The sequence below is a fragment of the Myxine glutinosa genome, chromosome 10, assembly GCF_964187855.1.
Source record: "Myxine glutinosa chromosome 10, kmMyxGlut1.1, whole genome shotgun sequence".
Taxonomy (NCBI): Eukaryota; Metazoa; Chordata; class Myxini; order Myxiniformes; family Myxinidae; genus Myxine; species Myxine glutinosa.
This window is the reverse complement of record NC_136270.1, coordinates 42,486,042-42,508,414: the sequence shown is the minus strand read 5'-3', so window position 1 is coordinate 42,508,414 and position 22,373 is coordinate 42,486,042. Positions and strand designations below refer to the sequence as shown.

The 22,373-nt window shown below is 47.9% G+C and overlaps 1 protein-coding gene across 2 annotated transcripts in view; it reads right to left on the bottom strand.

The window, feature by feature from the left end:
* The window catches only part of TTF2 (transcription termination factor 2), a 107,162-nt gene extending 89,480 nt beyond the window's left edge, over positions 1-17,682 (bottom strand). The window contains exons 1-2 of one of the 2 annotated variants that reach the window (XM_078785591.1): positions 17,591-17,660; positions 189-254 (exon numbers count right to left, since the gene is read on the bottom strand). In XM_078785591.1, the coding sequence (XP_078641717.1) occupies positions 189-254; positions 17,591-17,645 (121 nt within the window). In that variant the 5' untranslated portion in view covers positions 17,646-17,660. Of the gene's footprint in view, positions 1-188; positions 255-17,590 lie in introns of both variants that reach the window. The other variant, XM_078785592.1, reaches the window with a different exon arrangement.
* Positions 17,683-22,373: the final 4,691 nt, after the last annotated feature.

The following is a 22,373-nucleotide window of genomic DNA, read 5'->3' as shown; positions in this document are numbered from 1 at the left end:
CCTCAGGAAAACAATTGTATAGGTCCATACTAAATCTGTGCCAAATTTGGTGCTTTCCTGAAAAAATGAACGATACGCCCTATTTTTCGGTCTTAACTGCCTAAGTACAAGGGCACAAGTGTGAAACAACTACAAGCACCATTCAAATCAATTCACAATTATTACAGTAATCTTTTAAAAGGACTTACTCGAATTTCTTCTCTCGAGTGTTGGTGTTATGGATTCGTCACTTCCGTTGTTGTGGTTCTCATCCACTGTAAACATTTTTGGTTGCATGTACTATTATTGTTATCGTTTAAGTGAAATAGAGATAGCTGTTTTCAAAAGGTAAAAAAAAGTTAGTGTTTTAAACGAAACCGGAAACCGGATCGGGAACCGGACTAAAAGGAAGAAGAGGAAGAGGAAGAGCAAAAGGAGGCGGAGCAAGTGAGGTCGGAGAAGGAGCCGAGCTGCGTTGAGGTTTTGATCAAACGCTGGCAAACAGGGGTCACTAGTGAACTTTGGGGTTTCCTGGGAAAGGGATTTATGCGACAGAGTTGTTATCGCTGTGACAGATAAACCTGCATGACAGGTTTTGCGGTTGATTCCGAAGAGAATCATTGGAGTGCCGTTACGTCTCGAGAACGGACCGTTGGCCATTTTGCCTCGCGCCTGATTTCGCATCACTCCAGGTTTTTCACCTCGCTCCAACCATTTCAACGCATCCAGCCGTTAGCTTGGTTTGCATGTGTAACGTGGATTTCAAGTGGCAATTTGCGGTTCGTCGTGTGGGGAGCCGTTGAACATCCATACCCAAAGGTGTGATTTCCCAGTAGCCTCTTGAGGGTACCTTTGCACATCTTTGGCAGTGTGACTGTCAACCAAACGGGATTCTAGTCTCGATACAACATCGTTCTGATGATCACTGGAGCGTGGATCGACTTTGGCTTGAAGCCGGGACAGAGACATTGGGAATGTTCTTTTCGCTCACTTGGAGCACAGTCAGTTATATTGTACGAAACTGATGGTACCATCATAGGAATGATATATTGGTTGTACAATTGATTAATATTGTTATTGTACTGTTATTCTTGTGTGACCTTAATACAATACTTGTTTGTTGGTAACAATTGGTGTGGTTTCACCATTGATCTTTGACACACAGAATAACACATCTTTCTGCCGTGACTCGTCTCGGGGCTCGGAGGTACACCGTGACCGGGGTTTGGGGAGGAGCACGTAACAGAAATTGGGGGCCTCGTCCAGGATAGAATTCCCTAACATTCCCAAAATTCCCAAATTTGGATTTTTCTAACATTCCCAAATTTTTCAAAAAGTTGGATTTTTTTTTGTGTGTGAAGGTTAACAGGTGCTAACTGATAGTCACCATGGTGTTTGACGCAGAAAAGTTTGCGGCGTCCCCTAATGAGGCACAGTTCCAGGCGTTAAAAAGATCGGAACTCATGATATTGGCCAAATATTTTATCTTGGAGGTCCGAGTTAATATGAAGAAAGCAGAGATGCAGACATTGGTGGTGGAGTCTCTAGTGGGACAAGGAACATGGGAAGAGGTAGCCTTGGATTGGTTACCTGAGGAAAAAGGAAATGTGGAGCTCCGGAAAATGGAGATGCAACTGCAGAGCTGGGAAAGGTTAAAAAAAATTATTTTATTTTATTTTTTTTGGTTTTTTTTTTTGTATACAAGGTCGAGGCTCGTGAAAGAGCGAACATTAATCACACAGAAAGACAAACCGACACATAAAACATAACATAGGGAGCGGTAGACAAGATGGGGAGAGAGGGGGAAGGACACAAACACAACATTTGAGAGCAGTGACCGAGAGACATGGAGACATCGAGAGATCTGAGAGAGGGCGAGGGCTTGGGGGGGGGGGCGTGGGAAGGGGGCGGTGGGAGAGGTATAAAACATATGGACACTGCCAGGACTTCCAGGAAAGAAGTTGGAATTTCAAACAAGGTGGATCTGGGGTGAATTAGCGGGGGTAGAAAAGATCAAGGTTTTGGATGGGGGAAGATAAGAGATGGTGGTGAACAGCTGTTTTAAAGACCTGGAGGGAGGAGTGGGATTGAAGGGAGTGAGGGAGTTTGTTCCAGAGGCGGGAGAAAAGAGGAATGAAAGAGTGAAGGTGAGCAGAGAGCCGAGATTTCGGCAGTTTAACCATCAGAGGGTTGCTGGCAGATCTTGTGCGACCTGTAGGAATATTTGGGGGACAGAGCACAGAGAGAGCTGGGGGTGCAAGGCCGGAGAGGAGTCGGTAGAAGACAGAAAGACCACCTACCTGCCTGCGGTGAGTGAGTGAAAGGCCCTCAGAGATAGCTTCATCGCGGGAGATTCCAATAATTCTGAAAGCTTTGGTTTCAACAGCGTGAAGCCGAGCTAGGTGTGAGGCAGGAGCACCGGCCCATAGGGGAGAACAGTATTCCATTGAGCTGCGGATGAAAGCCTTGTATGTGGTGAGGAGCTCAGGTGTGCCGAGGAAGGACTTCGCACGACGGAGGATGCCCAGTCGGCGACTGGCTTTGGAGGCCAGCTTGGAAATGTGGTTTTCCCAAGAAAGATCATGGCAGATAGTGAGACCCAAAATCTTGAGCGACAGAACTTCTTGGAGAGGATTGTTGAGAAAGTAGATGGGAGGGTTGTCCAGTCGATCTTTTCGGAGAGACATAGTAAGGGTGTGAGATTTGTCAGGATTGAAAGACATGTTCCACTTGTTTGACCAGTCTGTGATTTTGTCCAGGTCTTCAGAGAGTGAGGAGGCAGCAGACTGCCGATCTGAGGGAAGAGGAATGGAGCGGCAGAGAGTGGAGTCATCAGCAAAGAGATAGAGAGGATTTTCGAGAGAGTCAGAGAGATCATTGATGAAGACCAGAAAAAGCACGGGGCCCAGAACACTGCCTTGGGGAACTCCAGCCTGAACAGGAAGAGGAGATGAGAGAAACCCATTCAGGGCCACACGTTGACGACGACTAGAGAGGAAGTCCGCCAGCCATGCGTGGAGATTTCCATGGATACCAAAGGAGGAGAGTTTGGTGAGCAGAGCGGGGTGCCAGACCGTGTCGAAGGCACGTGATATGTCGAGGGAGACAGCTCTAATTTCCTGTTTGGCATTGAGGACCTCCATCCATTGTTGAGACAGCAGAAGCAGCATGTCCAGAGTAGAGTGACCTGGTCTGAAACCAAATTGATGATCAGAGATCAAGCCATTGGAGAAGAGGAAAGATTTCATATCCGAAGCAATGATGGATTCCATGACTTTGCTGATAATTGGGAGAAGGCTGATTGGTCTGTAGTTGCTAGGATCTGTTTTTGCACCTTTTTTGTGCAAAGCGGTGATGTTGGCTGATTTCCAAGCAGATGGCAGTTGACCTTGAGCAAAAGAGAGGGTGAAGAGAACAGAGAGAGGGTGAGACAGAGCAGCAGAGCAGGATTTTAGGACCCGTGGGCTGATGCCGTCGGGTCCAGTTGCAGAATCAGAGTCGAGGGTTGACAGAAACTTTTCCACCTTGTCAGGAGGAAAGGACACGGAGTCCAGGAGCAGCAGGGTACGACTGGGTATGGTGGGTACAGAGAGGGATGGGTTTGGGACACAAGATTTAGAGGCAAACACAGAGTTGAGGCATTCAGCTTTTTCACGTGCGGAGTCAGCTGTGTAGCCGTTTGAGGTAAGGGAGGGGATGGAGGGGGAACAAACACCAGAAACGGATTTGACCAGACGCCACCAGGATTTGGAAGAGGGAGACAGATAAGAGAGTTCGGTCTTGAGAACGGAGAGATATTGTTTCCTGGCTCTCCTGAGGGTGGACACACACTTGTTTCGGGCTTTGTGAAAGGAAATGAGATTTCCTTCCGTTGGATTTGCTTTCCAGGAGACGAAGGCAAGTTGTTTCTGGGCAACAGCCTCACCACAAGATTCCGTGTACCATGGACGGGAGGAAGGGTATGACAACTGAAGACGAGATGGGATAAATCTGTGCATGACAGAGAGCAATTTACTTTGGAAGAATTCCCAGGATGAGTTGATGTCAGAGGTGGTAGAGATGGGAGACCAGTCCAGATGATTGATGGCTGCTTGAAGACCGTGCCAGTTGGCCTGAGTGAAATGCCAGACTCGTCGACGCTGAGCAGGCTCCCTGAGGATGGTCAGAGAGATGTCCACTTTAACAAGGACATGATCAGATGATCCGATCGGAGCAGAAGAAGAGCAGCAGACATTTTCAGGGAAGTTAGTCATAACCAAGTCCAGAAGAGAAGATGTTCCGTTGACTGAGATCCGGGTCGGGAAATTGACAGATTGTGTCAGTCCCAGTGAGTCGCAGAAGTCCTTTGCTGAGGAGCCATGGCTGGTGAGAGAGGTACCCACACCCAGCCAACTGGCATGATGACAGTTGAAATCACCACATATGAGGAAGAGAGAGTTGGGATGAGTCGATAGAAGTTGGTCCATATCATCAGACAGCGAGATGTAGATTGAGTCATCACTGTTTGGTGGATGGTACAACACACATATGAACAAGAGGTGGGAGCGAAGGGGAAGCCGTAGCCAGAGGTATTCCTGGGGGTGAGGTGGAGAGAGTGCAGTGCAGGGCGAGTGAGGAAGAGAGTTTTTGATAAAGATAGCAACCCCGCCTCCAGGACGAGGCTCAGGTCTATCATACCGGAGGAGGGAGTAGCCCGGGAGAGATACTATGGAATCAGAGACATCATAAAGGAGGAAAGTTTCTGTTAAGCAGATCACGTCTGGTTTGACAGAAGCAACCTGTATGGAGAGATCAGTTAAGTTTGAACGAAGGCCCCGGATGTTTGAGGTCCATACCGTTAATGAAGAGGAAGGGGGAGCATCAGATACAGAACAGGGGGGAGGAGGGGTAGGGTAAGATGTGGAAGAGGTGGAAGAGGTAGGGAGAGCTGTTGAAGGTGTGTCAGAGATTTCAGAATAGCTCGGAGAAAGGGAAGGATGGGGCGGACAAAAGGTTTGATGGTGATTGGGTGAGCCACAATGAGGTGTTATTTGAGGAGGGGGAAGAGCGAGGCAGAAGGTTGGGGGAGATGGAGGTGAGAGTTTGAAGGGGGAAGAAGCGGGGAGGACGCTTTGAGGAGGGGGCGTGAGAGGGGGGAAATTGAGAAGCAATGAGGGTGGGGAGATTTGAAGGGGAGGGGTGAGGGGGGAGTTTGGGAGGGAAGGGGCAAGGGGAGGGATTTGAAAGGGATGGGATATGGGGGAGATTTGGAGGGGAGGGGTGAGGCAGGAGTCTAGGAGGGGAGGGGTGAGGGGGCGTCTTGGCGGGGAGGGGTGAGGGGGTAGTTTAGGAGGGAGGGGGCAAGGGGGGAGATTTGAAAGGGATGGGTGATGGGGAAGATTTGGAGGGGAGGGGTGATGGGGAAGATTTGGAGGGGAGGGGTTATGGGGAAGATTTGGAGGGGAGGGGTGAGATTGGATTTTTGAAAGTGTACGATTTATGGGAAACGAACATTTATTGCAAAATGAGTTTCTTGTGACCTTCGAGTTAAAAATACGTTTAAGGACGCTGGATGGAGGATGGAGTGCAGGAGAGTTTAGGGAATGTAGAAAAAAGGCACTATAGGAGATGGATATTTTTTTGGGGATGAATTGGATTTGGTGAGCAAGTCGAAAGCAGCCTTTTAAAGAAGAAGAAGAAAAAGGTGTTATAAAATATGACGGAATACATAACTTGAGGGGAAAGTGTAAACATTGAAGGTTAATGAGTGAAAACTATCTGGGGAAATGGGGGAGAAACACGTGGTCGAAGAACGAACGAACGAATAAGAATGAATAAACGAATGAGAACAGAGAAGGAAAATGTTGTTTTTTTTTGTTTTTTTTGTTTTTTTTTTTTTTGTTTTTTTTTTGAGTTGAGATTTACACAAGGAAGTAGGCTATGGGTGAAAAGACTGGGAATACAGAGAACGAAAGTTATTGGATCACAAAAGACGGACCGCTGAGAGAAAAACAAAGCCTCAAGGTTGTACAGTGCACACTGTACAAGGCCTCAAGACACGACACGGCAAACAGACGATCAATTTATGAAAAGTAAGCACCGAGAAACAACCAAAGTTGCACACAATAACTTCACACACCGAAAGATAAATACAGTTTCGACAAAATACAATTGTGAACAGACTTAACTTCGAAAAACGTGGAGACCGTGTGGAGCTTCGAAAATCCCTGCCGCCGTCTCCAAGATCTCGCGAGATCTCAAACTCTAGGCGGAGTTGGAATGGAAAGCCGAGGAAAGAAGAGCAAAGGAAAGAGCAGAACAGGAATGAGAACTCGAGGAAAGAAGAGCAGAGGAAAGAGCAGAGGAAAGGAGAGCTGAAAAGGAACTCGAGGAGAGAAGAGCAGAGGAAAGGAGAGCTGAAGAAGAAAGAAGAGTAGAGGAAAGAGCCGAGGAAAGGAGAGCCCAAAGGGAGTTAAAGGAACGTGACATGGAGTATCAGAAGGAACTTAAACTCAAGGAGCTGGAATTACTGGGAGAACAGAGAGAAGTAGTATCCATGCCGGCTAGTTCGACAACTAGTGAGAACTCTTGGGATGTTGGGAGGCATGTGAGGCTGGTTCCACCCTTCAATGAAAAGGACGTAGCCAAGTTCTTTTCACATTTTGAGAAAGTGGCTCAAATGCTAAAATGGCCTGTAGGGTCTTGGACTATGTTAGTGCAAAGTGTTCTAGTGGGTAAAGCTCAAGATATATTTTCGGCTTCACCGATTGACCAATGTGCAGATTATGAGATAGTGAAGAAAGCCATTCTCAAAGCCTATGAATTGGTCCCTGAAGCTTACCGGCAAAAATTCAGGAATGCCAGGAAGAGGGAGAGTGAGACCCATGTGGAGTTTGCCAGAATGAAGGAAACCATGTTTGATAGGTGGTGTGACTCGAAGGAGATTGGGAAAGACTTCAACCTGTTAAGACAATTGATCTTGGTGGAGGAATTCAAACAGTGTGTCCACGTGGATATTAAAGTACATCTGTATGAAAAGAAAGTACCAGAGTTGTATGAGGCAGCAACCGTAGCAGATGACTATGCCTTGACACACAGGATGGGGTTCCACAAACCTAACTTCCCGCCTAGAGTTAGCCAGGCGAGTTATGGTAAATCAGGTTCGGGGAACAGATTTTCATGGAGGCGGCCGAGAGGAATATGGGGACAAATCTGAGACCGCGACTTTTAGGGATTAGAAGACTGCAGTTCCAAGACAAACCTATCTTCCGGGGGGCCCAAGGCAGACCACGAGTTTTTCCTCCGGGCCTACTTGCGCTTTTTGCAAGAAACCTGGACATTTGATGTCCCAATGTTACACCCTGAAAAGGAAAAATCAGGAGCGGAGTCAAACTAGTGCAACTCCGACTGCATTGGCAAATGCGAGAAATCGTCCTTGGAGGACAGTGCCTTGTGAAGGTTCCCATGCCAAAGTTACGGCATCACAGAACGACCTTGTTCAAGAGGGTTACAAACCTTTTATTTCAGAGGGGTTTGTTTGACTGGATGGGGACTTCATGAACCAGAGACCTGTTAGGGTATTGAGGGACACAGGAGCACATCAATCTTTGATGCTCGAGGGCATTTTGCCATTGTCAGAGAAGACGGCAACTGGTGTTAGTGTTCTTTTACAGGGGGTTGGTGGCTATGTTAAAGCTCCACTTCATGTCATCCATTTGAAGTCTGATTTGGTGTCAGGACCGGTCACCGTAGGTTTACAAGCCACTCTTCCTGTAGAGGGAATATCTTTTATTATCGGGAATGATTTGGCCGGTGGTCGAGTTTGTGGTAATCCGATGTTGGTTGAAAAGCCCAGTATGGAAAATAACACCGCACAGTTAGAGCAGGAGATTCCGGGTATCTTTCCATCCTGTGCAGTGACTCGTACTATGGGTAGGAAGCGCTCTGAAGAGAAGGAGAATGAAGGCGATGTGGATTTGGGTTCCTTAGAGGTATTGGAGGAAAATTCTGAAAGAGGTAATAGGAAAGGGAGTGACATCAAGGAACTTAAGGAAAAGGTGACATCTGGACCAAAAGAGGAAATGGAGTGTCCGTCGGAGACATCTGGGAACGAGGTTGAGCAAACGGTGCTGGTCCGAAAGAGACTTGTTGAAGAACAACACGGAGATTCGGAGATCCGAAGTTTAATTGGTAAAGCCTTTACAGAGGAAGAGGCTATGAAGACACCTGTTGGTTACTTCATGGAAGGGGAAATACGAATGAGAAAATGGAGACCACCGGAGGTGCCAGCAAACGATGAGCGGAAAGGTCATTACCAAATTGTGGTGCCACCGCTGTACCGGAAGGAGATATTGAGTTTGGCGCATGAGACACCTTTGGCCGGGCACCTTGGAGTGAACAAGACTTGTGACAGAATATTGGTACATTTTTTCTAGCCAGGATTGCGACGTGATGTGGCGGAGTTCTGTAAATCTTGCCATTCTTACCAGCTGGTGGGAAAACCTAATCCGAAAGTCCCATCCGCACCTTTAAAACCCATTCCAGCTTTTGAAGAGCCATTCAGCCGTGTCATTATTGACTGTGTCGGGCCTTTACTTAAAACTAAGGCTGGACATAAATATTTGCTGACCATCATGTGCGCTTCCACAAGGTTCCCAGAGGCAGTGCCTCTTAGAAAAATTACTGCAGCAGTTATTGCGAAGGCCTTGATTAAATTTTTCACTTTGGCTGGCCTACATCAGGTCATCCAGTCTGATCAGGGTTCCAATTTCATGTCAACGCTTTTTCAGCAAGTGGTATACCTGTTGGGAGTGGAGCAAGTAAGGTCAAGTACTTACCATCCCGAGAGCCAAGGGGCCTTGAAAAGGTTTCACCAGACATTGAAGAATACGATCAGAACGTACTGTTTGGAATGTGACAAGGATTGGGATGAGGGAATACCCTTATTGTTGTTTGCTACGAGGGAATCTGTTCAGGAGTCATTGGGGTTCAGTCCTTTTGAACTTGTGTTGGACACGCAGTTTGAGGACCATTGAAATTGGTGAAAGAACAGTGGCTACAGGAGGAGTCGCAGTCAACAGTGGTGGAGTATGTGTCAACGGTTAGGCACAGATTGGCAAAGGCTTGTGAAGTTGCGAGAAGAAACTTGAAAGTGACACAGGATAAAATGAAAGTGAGACATGAAAAGAAATCTCAGATACGAAATTTCAGTCCTGAGGACCGAGTGTTAGTGTTGCTTCCTGTTCCAGGTCAGCCACTACAGGCTAGATATTTTGGTCCCTATGCAATCGAAAGGAGGGTTAATGAAACGGCTTACGTGGTGACAACTCCCGATCGACGGAAAAAGCGGCAGCTGTATCATGTCAACCGACTGAATAAATATTATGAGAGGAAGCCTGTGGGAAAAATGGTTCCTGTCTCACCTGTAGTCAGGGTGCAAGAGAATCCAGAGGTTGAGGCCGGTGTGGAGTTTGATAACTTTGATGACCAGGCTTGTCCCAGATTGACGAACACGGAAGTGTTGAGTCATTTCGATGAGAAATTAGGTCATTTGACGAGGGAACAACAAGGACAACTATCCAGCCTAATTTTTGAGTTTGCACATTTGTTCACAGATGTACCTGGTCGTACTGACTTGGTATATCATGATATTGAGGGTGGGGGAAGCCACTCCTGTGAAGCAACACCCCCTATCGGATGAACCCTGTGAAGATGGAGTATCTTCGGAAGGAGGTTCAGTATATGTTGGAGAATGACATCATCGAACCAAGCAGCAGTGAATGGAGCTCACCATGTGTGTTGGCTCCAAAACCCGATGGCAGTTTTCGCTGTTTTCCGGATTTAAAACGGGTTAATGCAGTGACCAAGACCGACTCATATCCCATCCCGAGGATTGATGACTGTATTGATAGAATAGGCCCAGCTAAATTTGTAACTAAGTTTGACTTGCTGAAAGGGTATTGGCAGAATCCTCTTACTGATAGAGCCAAGGAAATCTCGGCTTTAGTCACACCAAATGGTTTGTATCAGTACAAGGTTCTTCCCTTTGGATTGAAAAACGGGCCTGCAACGGCTGATTAATAAGCTCATTGCAGACCTTGAGGGGGTGGAGGCTTATCTGGATGATGTCATCATCCACACCATGACCATGGAAGATCATATTAAGCAAATTCATGCATTTTTCAAGAAACTGACCGAGGCAGGGTTGACCATCAACTTATCTCAGAGTGAGTTTGTAAAAGCACAGGTGGTGTTCCTAGGCCATGTAGTAGGTCAGGGTCAGGTGCAACCGGTGACAGCCAAGATAGAAGTCATTGATCGCTTCCAAGTTCGAAAAGGGAAGAAGGAGCTTATGAGATTCTTGGGTATGGCTGGTTGGTACCGGCGGTTCTGCAGGAATTTTTCTGATGTGGTCGCCCCTTTAACGAATTTGCTGAGGAAAGAGACCAAGTTTGTTTGGGATGACAAATGTCAGGCTGCCTTTGCCCACGTCAAAGCAATATTAATGAGCTCTCCTGTCCTAGCAGCCCCGGATTTTCAAGCACCTTTCAAGTTGGCCATTGATGCAAGTGATGTGGGGGCTTGGGCAGTTCTATTACAGGAAGATGGTGATCGCGTGGATCACCCGGTGTGCTACTATTCCAAAATTTTTAACAAACACCAGGCAAATTATGCCACTGTGGAAAAAGAGACCCTTGCTCTCCTGCTAGCGCTTCAGCATTATGAGGTGTATCTAGGAACTACTACCTTTCCTATAAAAGTCTTCACTGATCACAACCCCTTAACCTTCATTCAAAAAATGAAAAATAAAAATCAGAGGTTGATGAGATGGAGTTTGGCTTTGCAGGAGTTCAACTTGGAAATTGAACATGTAAAGGGCAGGGACAATGTCGTTCTGATGCTTTATCCAGAGTGAACTAACTTTGGAAATTCCTGTAGGTTGTTTGGAAGTTTTGTTGCTTTATTTTGGGGAATATTAATTATTGTTGCTCACGTGAATTGATAATTTGGGTGTGAGTTTTGCTTTTGTTTGTTAAAAGAGTTTTTGTATGCAAAGAAAGTTTTCACTATGTTCCAACTTTCTTTCTTGAGGGGGGGGGGGGGGGGGAAGTGTTACGGATTCGTCACTTCCGTTGTTGTGGTTCTCATCCACTGTAAACATTTTTGGTTGCATGTACTATTATTGTTATCGTTTAAGTGAAATAGATAGCTGTTTTCAAAAGGCCAAAAAAAGTTAGTGTGTTAAAAGAAACCGGAAACCGGATCGGGAAACGGTCGAAAAGGAAGAAGAGGAAGAAGAAGAGGAAAAGGAGGCGGAGCAAGTGAGGTCAGAGAACGAGCCGAGCTGCGTTGAGGTTTTGAGCAAACGCTGGCGAATGGGGGTCACTAGCGAACTTTGGGGTTTCCTGGGAAAGGGATTCCTGCGACAGAGTTGTTATCGCTGTGACAGATAAACCTGCATGACAGGTTTTGCGGTTGATTCCGAAGAGAATCATTGGAGTGCCGTTACGTCTCGAGAACGGACCGTTGGCCATTTTGCCCCGCGCCTGATTTCGCATCGCTCCAGGTTTTTCACCTCGCTCCAACCATTTCAACGCATCCAGCCGTTAGCTTGGTTTGCATGTGTAATGTGGATTTCGAGTGGGAATTTGCGGTTCGCCGTGTAGGGAGCCGTTGAACATCCATACCCAAAGGTGTGATTTCTCAGTCGCCTCTTGAGGGTACCTTTGCACATCTTTGGCAGAGTGTCTGTCAACCGAGCGGGATTCTGGTTTTGATAAAACATCGTTCTGACGATCACTGGAGCGTGGATCGACTTTGGCTTGAAGCCGGGACAGAGACATTGGGAATGTTCTTTTCGCTCACTTGGAGCACAGTGAGTTATATTGTACGAAACTGGTGGTACCATCATAGGAATGATATATTGGTTGTACAATTGATTAATATTGTTATTGTACTGTTATTCTTGTGTGACCTTAATACAATACTTGTTTGTTGGTAACAATTGGTGTGGTTTCACCATTGATCTTTGACACACAGAATAACACATCTTTCTGCCGTGACTCCTCTCGGGGCTCGGAGGTACACCGTGACCGGGGTTTGGGGAGGAGCACGTAACAGAAATTGGGGGCCTCGTCCAGGATAGAATTCCCTAACATTCCCAAAATTCCCAAATTTGGATTTTTCTAACATTCCCAAATTTTTCAAAAAGTTGGATTTTTTTTTTGTGTGTGTGAAGGTTAACAGGTGCTAACTGATAGTCACCATGGTGTTTGACGCAGAAAAGTTTGCGGCGTCCCCTAATGAGGCACAGTTCCAGGCGTTAAAAAGATCGGAACTCATGATATTGGCCAAATATTTTATCTTGGAGGTCCGAGTTAATATGAAGAAAGCAGAGATGCAGACATTGGTGGTGGAGTCTCTAGTGGGACAAGGAACATGGGAAGAGGTAGCCTTGGATTGGTTACCTGAGGAAAAAGGAAATGTGGAGCTCCGGAAAATGGAGATGCAACTGCAGAGCTGGGAAAGGTTAAAAGAGTTGGAATGGAAAGCCGAGGAAAGAAGAGCAAAGGAAAGAGCAGAACAGGAATGAGAACTCGAGGAAAGAAGAGCAGAGGAAAGAGCAGAGGAAAGGAGAGCTGAAAAGGAACTCGAGGAGAGAAGAGCAGAGGAAAGGAGAGCTGAAGAAGAAAGAAGAGTAGAGGAAAGAGCCGAGGAAAGGAGAGCCCAAAGGGAGTTAAAGGAACGTGACATGGAGTATCAGAAGGAACTTAAACTCAAGGAGCTGGAATTACTGGGAGAACAGAGAGAAGTAGGATCCATGCCGGCTAGTTCGACAACTAGTGAGAACTCTTGGGATGTTGGGAGGCCTGTGAGGCTGGTTCCACCCTTCAATGAAAAGGACGTAGCCAAGTTCTTTTCACATTTTGAGAAAGTGGCTCAAATGCTAAAATGGCCTGTAGGGTCTTGGACTATGTTAGTGCAAAGTGTTCTAGTGGGTAAAGCTCAAGATATATTTTCGGCTTCACCGATTGACCAATGTGCAGATTATGAGATAGTGAAGAAAGCCATTCTCAAAGCCTATGAATTGGTCCCTGAAGCTTACCGGCAAAAATTCAGGAATGCCAGGAAGAGGGAGAGTGAGACCCATGTGGAGTTTGCCAGAATGAAGGAAACCATGTTTGATAGGTGGTGTGACTCGAAGGAGATTGGGAAAGACATCAACCTGTTACGACAATTGATCTTGGTGGAGGAATTCAAACAGTGTGTCCACGTGGATATTAAAGTACATCTGGATGAAAAGAATGTACCAGAGTTGTATGAGGCAGCAACCGTAGCAGATGACTATGCCTTGACACAAAGGATGGGGTTCCACAAACCTAACTTCCCGCCTAGAGTTAACCAGGCGAGTTATGGTAAATCAGGTTCGGAGAACAGACTGATTTTCATGGAGGCGGCCGAGAGGAATATGGGGACAAATCTGAGACCGCGACTTTTAGGGATTAGAAGACTGCAGTTCCAAGACAAACCTATCTTCCGGGGGGCCCGAGGCAGACCACGAGTTTTTCCTCCGGGCCAACTTGCGCTTTTTTTTTTTTTTTTTTTTTTTTGTATACAAGATCGAGGCTCGTGAAAGAGCGAACATTAATCACACGGAAAGAAAAACAGACACACAAAACAAATAACATCGGGAGCGGTAGACAAGATGGGGAGAGAGGGGGAAGGACACAAACACAACATTTGAGAGCAGGGACCGAGAGACATGGAGACATCGAGAGAACTGTGGGAGGGAGAGGGCTTTGGGGGGGAGGCATGGGAAGGGGGGCGGGGGTGGGAGAGGTATAAAACATATGGACACTGCCAAGACTTCCAGGAAAGAAGTTGGAATTTCAAACAAGGTGGATCTGGGGTGAATTAGTGGGGGTAGAAAAGATCAAGGTTTTGGATGGGGGAAGATAAGAGATGGTGGTGAACAGCTGTTTTGAAGACCTGGAGGGAGGAGTGTGATTGAAGTGAGTGTGGGAGTTTGTTCCAGAGGCGGGAGAAAAGAGGAATGAAAGAGTGAAGGTGAGCAGAGAGCCGAGATTTCGGCAGTTTAACCATCAGAGGGTGGCTGGCAGATCTTGTGCGACCTGTAGGAATATTTGGGGGACAGAGCACAGAGAGAGCTGGGGGAGCAAGGCCGGAGAGGAGTCGGTAGAAGACAGAAAGACCACCTACCTGCCTGCGGTGAGTGAGTGAAAGGCCCTCAGAGATAGCTTCATCGCGGGAGATTCCAATGATTCTGAAAGCTTTGGATTCAACAGTGTGAAGCCGAGCCAGGTGCGAGGCAGGAGCACCAGCCCATAGGGGAGAACAGTATTCCATTGAGCTGCGGATGAAAGCCTTGTATGTGGTGAGGAGCTCAGGTGTGCCTAGGAAGGACTTCGCACGACGGAGGATGCCCAGTCGGCGACTGGCTTTGGAGGCCAGCTTGGAAATGTGGTTTTCCCAAGAAAGATCATGGCAGATGGTGAGACCCAAAAGCTTGAGCGACAGAACTTCTTGGAGAGGATTGTTGAGAAAGTAGATGGGAGGGTTGTCCAGTCGATCTTTTCGGAGAGACATAGTAAGAGTGTGAGATTTGTCAGGATTGAAAGACATGTTCCACATGTTTGACCAGTCTGTGATTTTGTCCAGGTCTTCAGAGAGTGAGGAGGCTGCAGACTGCCGATCTGAGGGAAGAGGAATGGAGCGGCAGAGAGTGGAGTCATCAGCAAAGAGATACAGAGGATTTTCCAGAGAGTCGGAGAGATCATTGATAAAGACCAGAAAAAGCACAGGGCCCAGCACACTGCCTTGGGGAACTCCAGCCTGAACGGGAAGGGGAGATGAGAGAAATCCATTCAGGGCCACACGTTGACTACGACCAGAGAGGAAGTCCGCAAGCCATGCATGGAGATTTCCATGGATACCATAGGAGGAGAGTTTGGTGAGCAGAGCTGGGTGCCAGACCGTATCGAAGGCACGTGATATGTCAAGGGAGACAGCTCTGATTTCCTGTTTGGCATTGAGGACCTCCATCCATTGTTGAGACAGCAGAAGCAGCATGTCCAGAGTAGAGTGACCTGGTCTGAAACCAAATTGATGATCAGAGATCAAGCCATTGGAGAAGAGGAAAGATTTCATATCCGAAGCAATGATGGATTCCATGACTTTGCTGATAATTGGGAGCAGGCTGATTGGTCTGTAGTTGCAAGGATCTGTTTTTGCAACTTTTTTGTGTAAAGCGGTAATGTTTGCTGATTTCCAGGATGCTGGCAGATGACCTTGAGCAAAAGATAGGGTGAAAAGAACAGAGAGAGGGTGAGATAGAGCGGCAGAGCAGGATTTTAGGACCCGTGGGCTGATGCCATCTGGTCCAGTTGCAGAATCAGAGTCGAGGTTTGACAAAAACTCCTCCACCTTGTCAGGAGAGAAGGTCACAGAGTCCAGGAGCAGTTGGGTTCGACTGGGAAAGGTGGGAACAGAGAGAGATGGGTTTGGGACTAAGGATTTTGAGGCAAACACAGAGTTGAGGCATTCGGCTTTGTCACGTGCGATGTCAACTGTGTGGCCATTTGAGGTAAGGGAGGGGATGGGGGGGGAACAAACACCAGAAACGGATTTGACCAGACGCCACCAGGATTTGGAGGAAGGAGACAGGTTTGAGAGTTCATTCTTGAGTGAGGAGAGATAGTGCTTCCTGGCACTCCTGAGGGTAGACACACACTTGTTCCGAGCTTGGTGGAAGGAACTGAGATTTCCTTCAGTTGGATTAGCCTTCCAAGAGGCAAAGGCAAGTTGTTTCAGGGCAACTGCCTCACCACAAGATTCAGTGTACCATGGACGGGAGGAAGGGTAAGACAACTGAAGGCGAGATGGGATAAATCTGTGCATGAGAGAGATCAGTTTGCTTTGGAAGAATTCCCAGGAAGAATTGATGTCAGAGGCAGTGGAGATGGGAGACCAATCCAGACGAATGATGGCTGCTTGAAGACCGTCCCAGTCGGCCTGAGTGAAATGCCAGACTCGTCGACGCTGAGGAGGCTCTCTGAGAATGGCCAGAGAGATGTCCACTTTGACAAGCACATGATCAGAAGAACCGATTGGAGCAGAAGAAGAGCAGCAGACATTAGCAGGGAAGTTAGTCATAACCAAGTCTAGAAGAGAAGATACTCCATTGGCTGAGATCCGGGTCGGGAAATTGACAGATTGTGTCAATCCCAGTGAGTCACAGAAGTCCTTTGCTGAGGTGCCATGACTGGTGAGAGAGGAACCCACACCCAACCAGGTGGCATGATGACAATTGAAGTCACCACATATGAGGAAGAGAGAGTTGGGATGAGTGGATAGAAGTTGGTCCATGTTGTCGGACAGTGAAATGTAGATGGAGTCATCACTGTTTGGGGGACGGTACAGAACACATATGAACAAAAGGTGGGAGCGGAGAGGAAGCCGTAGCCAGAGGTACTCCTGGGGGTGAAGAGGAGAGAGGGCAGTGCAAGGAGAGTGAGGAAGAGAGTTTTTGATAAAGATAGCCACCCCACCACCAGGCCGAGGCTCAGGTCTATCATACCGGAGGAGGGAGTAACCAGGAAGAGATATTAAGGAAACAGAGACATCTTGAAGGAGGAAAGTCTCTGTTAAGCAGATCAAGTCTGGATTGTCAGAAGCAACCTGTATGGAGAGATCAGTCAGGTTTGAGCGAAGGCCCCGGATGTTTGAGGTCCATACCGTTAATGAAGAGAGAGGGGGAGCATCGGGTACAGGACAGGGGAGGGGAGGAGTAGGGTAAGATGAAGGATGAGTGGGGGAGGTAGGGAGAGCAGTTGTTAGTGTGTCAGCGATTGCAGAAGAGTTCCAAGAAAGGGAAGGATGAGGAGGATGAAAGGTTTGAAGGTGAAGGGATGAGGCACAGTGAGGGGTTGTTTGAGGGGGGGCAGAGGAAAGAAGAAGGTTGGGGGGGGGGTGGAGGTATGAGATAGAAGGGAGACGAAGTGGGGAGGAGGCAGCTTTGAGGAGGAGGGGGGAGGAGGGAGAATTGAAGAGGAATGGTATGGGGGGAGATTTGAATGGGAGGGGTTGGGGGGGAGTTTTGAAGGGGAGGAGTGAGGGGGGAGTTTAGGAGGGGAAGGGCAAGGGGGGAGTTCAGGAGTGGAAGGGAAAGGGGGGAGTTCAGGAGTGGAGGGGCAGGGGGGGAGTTTAAGAGTGGCGGGGCAAGGGGGGAGTTTAGGAGTGTAGGTGCAAGGGGAGGGATATGGATGGGAGGGGCAAGAGGGGAGTTTAGAAAGTGGATGATTAATGAAAGACGAACATTGAAAACAAATTGGGTTTGTTGTGATTTTCAAGTTAGCAATCCGGTTCAGAATGATGGAGGAGGGATGGAATGAATGTGAATTTAGACCATGTAGTGAGGGAGACGTATAAGATATTGAATTTCTTTTTTTTGAGGTGGAATGAGTTGGAGAGGAAATTGAGAAAAGCCTTTTAAATAGGAAGAAAAACAGCGTGTTGTAAAATACCACTGAGTAAAACACTGAAGGGGAAAGGTTATACATATTTAAATAATATTTAAACAGAACCGTGAACAATCTTATGTGCACAAAAATACCAACGGGGGGAGAGCCGAGAGGGACCACCACGATCTTTGACACAGAATAACACATCTTTCTGCCGTGACTCCTCTCGGGGCTCGGAGGTACACCGTGACCGGGGTTTGGGGAGGAGCACGTAACAGTTGGCTTGGAGTTGAGATCATGTACATGTACACGTCATTCCATGTCACATCCGGTATGACTGTGGGTTCAGCGTCGACATTTCTCCTCGATACGATAGGGATCTTTCTTCAGCTGACAAACTGTTAACTTTTCAATGTATCTCGCTTTCGATGCACACGTAAGCAATTCAGCATAAGCTGACAGTGATGGTAACACACAATTGGACATGTTTCTACTTCTAGAATGCGGAGGTCGCGTTCGGGGCAGCGGCGCAGGCCAGGCAGTCATAGCTGAGCGATCGCAGTTGACTCACACATGAACGCGTCGTCAAGGCCTTTGTTTGCCCTCTAAGATGGCGTCGCGATTGGTTGTTAGGTGCTTCGTGACGTCGATGCATAAGATCCATTGGGGAGAGGATCAAGTTAATGAGATATGTTTTTCCTGTTCCTCCAGGAGCATCCAGAAACATGATGCCCCCCTTTTGGTCATCCACTACTGACATGAATTTGTGAAACACGCTTCTTTGGTCCTCTGTGAGCTGATGTTGTCCACTGGCTGACATTCTGCCTCCAGTTTCACGTCATAGTTTAGCTCCCTCATGTACTCCCTTGTTTGTCTGTCACCTGCATCTTGTTGGTCTCAAGGAGGTTGTATTCACTCCATTCCTTACCACCCATCTGCTGCACCAAGTCCTGAATCATAGAGGCACTCATTCACCATGTCAGCTGTCAGCTCCAACTCCGGCATGTATAACTCCACTTGGACATGATATAGCAGGTCTTCACACAGAGCTTTCTGCTCACTCTTTCATTCCCCTTTTTTCCCGCCTCTGGAACAAACTCCCCCACTCCCTTCAATCCCACTCCTCCCTCCAGGTCTTTAAAACAGCTGTTCACCACCATCTCTTATCTTCCCCCATCCAAAACCTTGATCTTTTCTACCCCCGTTAATCCACCCCAGACCCACTTTTGAAATTCCAACTTCTTTCTTGGAAGTCCTTGCAGTGTCCATATGTTTTATACCTCTCCCACCTCCCCCCAAGCCCTCTCCCTCCCACAGTTCTCTCGATGTCCCTACTCTCAAATGTGTTTGTGTCCTTCGCCCTCTCTCCCCATATTGTCTACCGCTCCCCTTATTTTGTGTTTTATGTGTCGGTTGACTTTTTGTGTGATTAATGTTAGCTCTTTCACGAGCCTCGATCTTGTATACAAAAAAAAAAGAAAAAAGATCCTTGGCATCACTTGATTCACAGAATGCCAGAATGAGAGCAAACAGTTGTCTGAGCTTGTAAGGAATCTGGGTTGCAGCTGCTTCCAAGAGGATCTGATGTAGATAATTGTCATTTTGGAAAAGTCCTCACGTTTGACAGGCTTGTTGGAATGATTGACACACCTCCCCTTCAACAGTCTGGAGATTTTCATAGCAGATAGGACCGGCCACTTCATGCAATAGCAGCTGCATGTAGTAGCACTCACCTACCTTGGGACTCACTGTGTAGACACGCCCCAATGCTCGTGCCTCAAATACAGTCGTGGCCAAAAATATTGGCACCCTTGCACTTTTTTCAAATAATGCACCATTTCGCACCCATTTCTTCCTTAAAATTGTTGAAATTAAAAAATGTTATGGTATCCACATATTTATTTCTTTGGTTTGCAGTGGAACAAAACAAAAAAATCTGAAAAAATCACTTATTCCACACAGAAATCCTAAAATGGCCTGGACAATACTATTGGCACCTTTTAGAAGTTGTGAGAAATAATTACATTTCAAGCAGGTGATTCTCCTTTACTTTGGAAATGAACTCGCCGGTGGTGAGTTGCAGTTTCCGGCAATATAAAAGTCACTCATTCAACCAGTTTGAATGGAGAAAAGGAGTCATTCTGCTGTTTTGTGTGAGTGTGTGTACCGCATTGAGCATGGAGAAAAGAAAGAAAACCAGAGAATTGTCTGAGGTCAGACAAGATTGTAGCCAAGCATGGACAATCTCAAGTCCATTTCCAGAGACCTTGATGTTCTTGTGTCCACCATACGAAATGTTATCAGAAAGTTTAAGGGCCATAGCATTGTAGCCAACCTCCCTGGACGTGGCCGCAAGAGAAAACTTCATCAAAGTTTGCAGCGAAGGATTGTTTGAATGGTGGAGAAAGCACCTCGATCAACTGCTAAACAGATTCAAGCTGACCTTCAGACACAAGGTACGACAGTTTCAACTCGCACCATCCGTCGCCAACTCAATGAAAGGGGGTTCTATGGTAGGAGACCCAGAAAGATCCCACTGCTGAGAGAGACAGAAGAAAGCCTGACTGGAGTTTGCGAAAATACACCTGAACAAGCCAAAATCCTTATGGAAGAATGTCCTGTGGACAGATGAGACCAAATTAGAGCTTTTTTGGTACTGCACATCATCTCTATGTTTTCAAAAAACAAAATGAAGCCTTCAAAGAAAAGAACACCTTCCCTACAGTCAAAGATGGAGCAGGTTCAGTGATGTTTTGGGGTTGCTGTGCTGCCTCTGGCACAGGATACCTTGAATGTGCGCACGGCATCATGAAATCAGGAGATTACCAAGGCATTTTGGAGCGCAATGTTCAACCTAGTGTCAGAAAACTTGGTCTCCGTCGAAGGTCATGGGTCTTGCAGCAGGACAATGGCCCAAAACAACACTTCAAAAATCACCCAGGAATAGTTCAAAACAAAACGCGAAGGAAAAGGCATGGCAACGGAAAAGGCATGGCGACAGAAAAGGCATGGCGACGGAAAAGGCATGGGAAAGGAAAAGGCATGGCGACGGAAAAGGCATGGCGACGGAAAAGGCATGGCGACGGAAAAGGCACGGCGACGGAAAAGGCTTGGTAAAGGAAAAGGCATGGCGACGGAAAAGGCATGGTAAAGGAAAAGGCATGGCGACGGAAAAGGCATGGCGACGGAAAAGGCATGGCGACGGAAAAGGCACGGCGACGGAAAAGGCTTGGTAAAGGAAAAGGCATGGCGACGGAAAAGGCATGGCGACGGAAAAGGCATGGTAAAGGAAAAGGCATGGTAAAGGAAAAGGCATGATTGAAGGAGCTGGGCTCCAACGCGAGTTGAAAGAATTGACGCGACCAAAGATGGAAATTCGTCCGAGTAGGTTTAATAAATGTATCACACTCGGGTACTCTGAAAAGCCCGTTTATCGGGCAGCAATATATATACACATTTATGTCGGGAAGTTTGCCTGGCAAAAGCTATACCGGGCATGCCCGGGTATCAAGAGCGAGCCTTGGAAAGGCGAGTCTGGACCTGCCCGGGCGTGTTTGGCTGCGGCCTGGCAAGTCGAGGCTGGGCGTGCCCGGGCGCTCTGGACGAGCACTGGAAAGGCGATAGCGGGCATGCCCGGACGCTCTGGGCGAGCCCTGGAAAGGCGATAGCGGGCATGCCCGGACGCTCTGGGCGAGCCCTGGAAAGGCGATAGCGGGCATGCCCGGACGCTCTGGGCGAGCCCTGGAAAGGCGATAGCGGGCATGCCCAGACGCTCTGGGCGAGCCCTGGAAAGGCGAGAGCGGGCATGCCCGGGAAAGACGAGACCGGGCGTGCCCGGGAGGTTCGGGCGTGCCCGGGAGAGGCGCGTCTGGCCGTGTTCTGGCCGGTGCAAGGCGATTGTGTGCATCCAGCGGTAACCGCTACATGATAATGGAAAAGGCTTGGTAAAGGAAAAGGCATGGTGAAGGAAAAGGCATGGTGAAGGAAAAGGCATGGTAAAGGAAAAGGCATGATAAAGGAAAAGGCATGGCGACGGAAAAGGCATGGCGAAGGAAAAGGCATGGCGAAGGAAAAGGCATGGCGAAGGAAAAGGCATGGGGAAGGAAAAGGCATGGGGAAGGAAAAGGCATGGCGACGGAAAAGGCATGGCGAAGGAAAAGGCATGGCGAAGGAAAAGGCATGGCGAAGGAAAAGGCATGGCGAAGGAAAAGACATGGCGAAGGAAAAGGCATGGCGAAGGAAAAGGCATGGCGAAGGAAAAGGCATGGCGACGGAAAAGGCATGGCGACGGAAAAGGCATGGCGAAGGAAAAGGCATGGCGAAGGAAAAGGCATGGCGAAGGAAAAGGCATGGCGAAGGAAAAGGCATGGCGAAGGAAAAGGCATGGCGAAGGAAAAGGCATGGCGAATGAAAAGGCATGGCGAAGGAAAAGGCATGGCGAAGGAAAAGGCATGGCGAAGGAAAAGGCATGGCGACGGAAAAGGCATGGCGACGGAAAAGGCATGGCGACGGAAAAGGCATGGCGACGGAAAAGGCATGGCGACGGAAAAGGCATGGCGACGGAAAAGGCATGGCGACGGAAAAGGCATGGCGACGGAAAAGGCATGGCGACGGAAAAGGCATGGCGACGGAAAAGGCATGGCGACGGAAAAGGCATGGCGACGGAAAAGGCATGGCGACGGAAAAGGCATGGCGACGGAAAAGGCATGGCGACGGAAAAGGCATGGCGACGGAAAAGGCATGGCGACGGAAAAGGCATGGCGACGGAAAAGGCATGGCGACGGAAAAGGCATGGCGACGGAAAAGGCATGGCGACGGAAAAGGCATGGCGACGGAAAAGGCATGGCGACGGAAAAGGCATGGCGACGGAAAAGGCATGGCGACGGAAAAGGCATGGCGACGGAAAAGGCATGGCGACGGAAAAGGCATGGCGAC